The sequence below is a fragment of the Solanum pennellii genome, chromosome 4, assembly GCF_001406875.1.
Source record: "Solanum pennellii chromosome 4, SPENNV200".
Taxonomy (NCBI): domain Eukaryota; kingdom Viridiplantae; phylum Streptophyta; class Magnoliopsida; order Solanales; family Solanaceae; genus Solanum; species Solanum pennellii.
In genome coordinates, this window is record NC_028640.1 from 72,377,272 (window position 1) to 72,382,364 (window position 5,093).

A 5,093-nucleotide genomic window follows, 5' to 3' on the forward strand; every position below is an offset into this window, starting at 1 on the left:
TTAGACCGACCTTAGGGAGGATCGATTAAAAACAAATTAATGGGTTTAACTTAAGCTCAAAAGCTAACTCGTGATATTAGGGTTGCCCCAGATCATAAAAAGAGAGCATCCCATTCTTAAAGTACTGACATGGGGACTCAACAGGACCACCATTCAAAGTTTTCTCTAGAAAGTTTAGTTGTGTAGGTTTTGATATGCAAAGAACAGAAGGTCATCTTGGCTAACAAATTTGACAAGTTCTAGTTCAACTTTTCAATATTCTTCCCTAGTTTTGGTACACCAAAACCTACTTGACCCTTTTATGTTCTACCTGCTATGCAAAATCATTAGGGTATCAACAGTTATACCAACTACTTTAATAACTGAGGCAAATAAAGTAGAGAAACAATAATCTAAGACCAAGCTGTCTTACAGAACACTATCTTTGTTATCATGAATTCTGATATGTGAAAGAGAACAGAGCAGCATTACAGTAATCAATATTGTTGCATTTAACAATTACGTTGCAGGGTTACAAAGTGAAGGGAGAACAAGTCGAATGAAATTAATACATCAAATAATAATCATAAAGTAAATGAATCAGTGAATATGTTACAAGGCTAGAACTGTTTGTGGGAGGAGTACATGGATCTCACTCATTACAAGGATATAACTTCAACTAATAACATCGATAGAACAGCTACATACAAAATGTACTCTTAAGACACGAGAGGAATAGACAATCAGAGGTTTGCATATATCTTTGACAAAATTAAATCAACAGGAAAGATCTCGGTAAGGGATCATATCCTGTCTATGCATTTCAATGAGAATTTACAGTACCACCAACAGAAAGTACAATTGAGGAATTCTTCCTCTTATTCAGTTGAGGCTCTGAGAGAATTTTCAATGAAAAAAGCTTGAGAGATTCACCTTATTTTTGAGTTTGCTCCACTTTAGCTCGGATTTTCTGTTCCAATACAGATATATCTGTCTCAAGGCTGAACATCCTATTTAGAGCATGCATATTCTCAAGGGTCTCACTCAATGTGCGGCTGTCACTCCCATCACATCTTAGGTGTTGCATGGGACCATGAAGGAGCTTGTTAACTATTCCACGACTAAGATCATCAACAGCCTTCTTTGTCTTCTTTGAGATATCATCACCCATTTTTGACATGCACTTGTCCAGTTCAGCAACCCTTATTCTTTCTGCATAAGCCCTCAGTTTCTTAATGGTGGGAACAGTCTCCAGTGAATCCCTCCAAGCTTCAAATTGTTTGGATTCTTCAGAAATGATTGCTTGAGCTTCCATAGCTTTACGAAGACGGTCCTCCTTATTAGCTGCCACAACCTCTTTTAGATCATCTACATTGTACACCCGTGCGTCCTCTAGCTCATTCACACAAGCACCAACATTCCTAGGAACTGAGATGTCAATGAAAAGCCTTAAACTTCCAACACTTGCACTAACAGGTGGAAGATCCACGACATGTTCTTTCATAAACAGTGGCGTTTCTGATGCAGTGCTCGTGAAAATAACATCAGCTTCAGCAGCACATTTAAGCATTTCATTGAGGGGCTTGTAGATTATCTCGACATCTTTCATTTCTTCACGAATGGCAGAAACTCTATCCTCACTTCTGTTTACAACAACCATCGTTGTGCATCCCTTGGCTACCAAGTGCTTAATCACAAGTTTCCCCATCTTGCCTGCTCCAATAACTAGCATCCTAGCAGTAGTGTGGCAGGATTCAGGAAGCTTCATCAGAGCCAACTCCACAGCAGCTGAACTTACAGAAACTGCGCCTGCTGCAATGTTTGTTTCAGTTCTAACCCTCTTTCCGACTGTGATTGCATGCTTGAATAGTCCACTAATGTTTCTTCCAAAGCCTGTAACTCCTTGACCAACCTTGACTACTTGCTTGACTTGAGCAAGGATTTGACCTTCCCCTAAGACCAACGAGTCTAGCCCAGCTGATACTTCAAAGATGTGCTGTGTCGCATCATTATTATACAGTAAAAAACGGTGCTTACAAATTTCTGTAACAGGGACTCCACTTGTCTGCAAAAGAAAAGGACAACTGTTAATCAGTTTGATGGTTATATCTGTTGCAATGAATGAAAATTTCATGATTGTGAGCAAAGAACCACAATGTTGCAAATATGATGTAAATACAGAAGCTACGATCTTTTCAAAAGAGACAGTCAGCAAGTTCTGTTTTAGGTTTTATTAGAACAATGAGTAGGATATGCGGCTCATAATGATATCCCCTTCTCACCAAGAAAATAAGAATGTATAATTAAACGTTTCTTTTTCTAATCACAATCCAAAGTAAAAGATAGCAGATGATAAAGCTACACCATCACCTACACAGTTCAAGGGAAAAGAATACCTTTGACATCCATTCGGTAACTTCTTTTACGCCACGATGTTGGGAAAGAGCCACAACATAGATCTCCATCCTGTTACAGGTACTAAGAACTGCAGCTTCTTCAATATGATTCAAATTGCAGAGCTCCCCAATGGCTCTCGGCCACTCTGCTTCAGGAATAGCCAGTTTTTCACGTACTTCAACAGGCGTAGTGTGGATACTGAGCCCAATGACAACGATACTGCTCCTCTCCTTGGTATATCCTGAAGCATATTAAAATTTTAAAAAAAATGCTTCTTACTGAGCGTACACTGATTTATATTAAACAAGGGCAGAAACTCATTATATTTGACATTTGCAATAGTTAGTACTCTTTACTTATATTTACAACTTTGACCAGCACAACGATGTTATACATTAATTCAAGAAGATATCACATTGTCTATATTGTCAAATCATCAAGAACTGTAAGGACTGATACTACTGCACCACATGCAAATTCTGCAACCAGGATAGGGCAACTATCAAATATTTGGTCAGGACGCAAGAATATGATTCCAACTTCTCGCACACTAGCCGCCAATGGAAAAAAGAACTAGGTAATTTCTTCCATTTGTCTAGCCTTGGTAGGCAGAGTTACCTGATAACCATTATATAACAGAAACATGAGGTCCAACTCCGCACCGTATCAGCCAATGCAAGAGTAAAAAAAAGCCAAGTGATTTCTTCTATTTTCCTAAGCCTTGGTAGGCAAAGTTGCCCGATAACCATTATATAGTTACAGTATCTAGTTGATGATAATGTTCCAATCTATCATGCAACAGGTAAGCAGCATAAGCACAAATGACTTCCGGCCTTAACCTATGTGAAAAAACTAGTAAGATAACAATATCCTCACTAAACAAGGAATTGACTAAACACCACAATTCCACCACATGATCTTCAAATATAAGACAAAGTTAAGAAGAAGCCTTGATCAATTAGGAGAAACTACTCCAAGAACAAAAGAACAGAAAATAAGATAAATTAATATGGAGCTAATGAAGGATGCAGCAGCTAGAACATCTTCAGCTCATTAAAAAAAAACAGAATCACTGAGCTGCTAAAGAATCATATCACCAGAGTTAATATGAAAAATAAAAATCAATCAACCAACAATTACATAGTAAAAACGAAAACACAATTAACTGCAAAATGTAATCCAAATTCTCAAAATAATCATATATCAAAGTGAACAAAAAAAACTTTACACAAATGAAACACATACTATCAGCAGCTGAGCTCTTAAGTTGCTCAAGAGCAGAAAGGCTAGAAGACGAAGTCACATTTCCAGAACTCTGACTCTGATCCACAACATCAGATGCTGCAACTTCACACCTGATCCCTGAATTGAACAAACCCTTTTGAATTGACAACCTTCTAACCCGACCCGGATTGCAAAACAGCCCAATTGACGCCGGAGAAGCCGCCGCAGCCGATGATGATAAAGACTCAAGCTTGGGCCCAGAAAATGCGGTTGGAATAGCCATTTTGTTCACAACAAATTCGAGCTCCCAAAAACCCTAACCCTAACTTTGTAATGTTGGAAGGAGATGTGAATTGGGGGTTTTAGGAGCTCTGTGGTCAACAATGGTGGAAGGCGTGTGGCGTTCAAAGGGGGAAAATTTTGTGCCTTTGAGTTTTTTCTTCAGTTTGTATTATTTTCTTGAAAATAATTTGTAATTTTTGTGTTTGGTAGGGCAAGTATTGACAATAAAGCTTTTTGAGGATTTCTCTAATTTCTGATTGGCTGTGCATTCCACGTTTTATCCACACTCACTTAACTCCTATCCACCATTAAATTTATGTGCTTTTTTTCTATAATAATAATCGTATTGTATCTGAGTATCTCACTTAATTTTATGAGATATATAATATTTTAATTTGAATGAATAAGAAATTGGTGTTTATTAATCTAAATATATCATAATTTTCAACTCACTTTATTAATTGTCGAAATTTAGACTACATTAGGAACTTTGTTGGGGGTTTATGATTTATTTTATTTTTTTTAATTGTGTTTTTTATTTTATGTGTGGTGAGAAAGGAAAAGGTGGAATGAACTTCCAAACATTTGATTAATCTTGTTAGTTTGTTCCAATCAATATGCTCTTTTATAATTCGTATAGACTTTTGTAGGAGTTAATTTATTAATATCACTTACTTACAAAGTTTCACAAACTATATATTAGTTATCATATTTTACTTTTTTTTAAATCCATTTGATTAATATATTAAATTAATTTGAAATAGAATAATCTAAAATTTAAGTTACGATCTAAATATTCAAAAAATATTATATATATATAACAATTCTTCTCATATTAATTAAACCTTGTATATATATCTAACTCCCAAAAATAAAAATATGACATAAGATAGACTAACTCGAATTAAAGTTGCCTCTTATCGTCACACATTAATTGCCATTTTCTTGAGGAAAAAAAAACATTTTCTAATCTTTTATATCAATTATATATTTTAGTTAAATTGTTTTTTTTTTTGTATATATAAAAGATCAATATATAACTAACACAGAAATTTTATGAAGAAAATACAAGAGATATTTTGTAAAATTATTTTTTTATTTTTTAAAATTATTAGTGGTATAACGTGTCTCAATTTGTTTGTTTTCCCATTTTTAACTTATTTAACTATTAATGTTTTTTTAGTAATAGATGGAAAAAAAAATGTCCTAAT

General features: G+C 35.1%; 1 protein-coding gene across 1 annotated transcript; it reads right to left on the minus strand.

Moving 5' to 3' along the window:
- Window positions 1-534: 534 nt before the first annotated feature.
- LOC107017635 (glutamyl-tRNA reductase 1, chloroplastic) lies at window positions 535-4,113 on the minus strand. Its single transcript, XM_015217827.2, has 3 exons — window positions 3,622-4,113; window positions 2,376-2,617; window positions 535-2,044 (listed from the first exon to the last, which is right to left on the minus strand). Exons 1-3 carry the CDS (start codon window positions 3,881-3,883, stop codon window positions 914-916), a joined length of 1,635 nt encoding a protein of 544 aa, XP_015073313.1. The 5' UTR covers window positions 3,884-4,113; the 3' UTR covers window positions 535-913.
- Window positions 4,114-5,093: the final 980 nt, after the last annotated feature.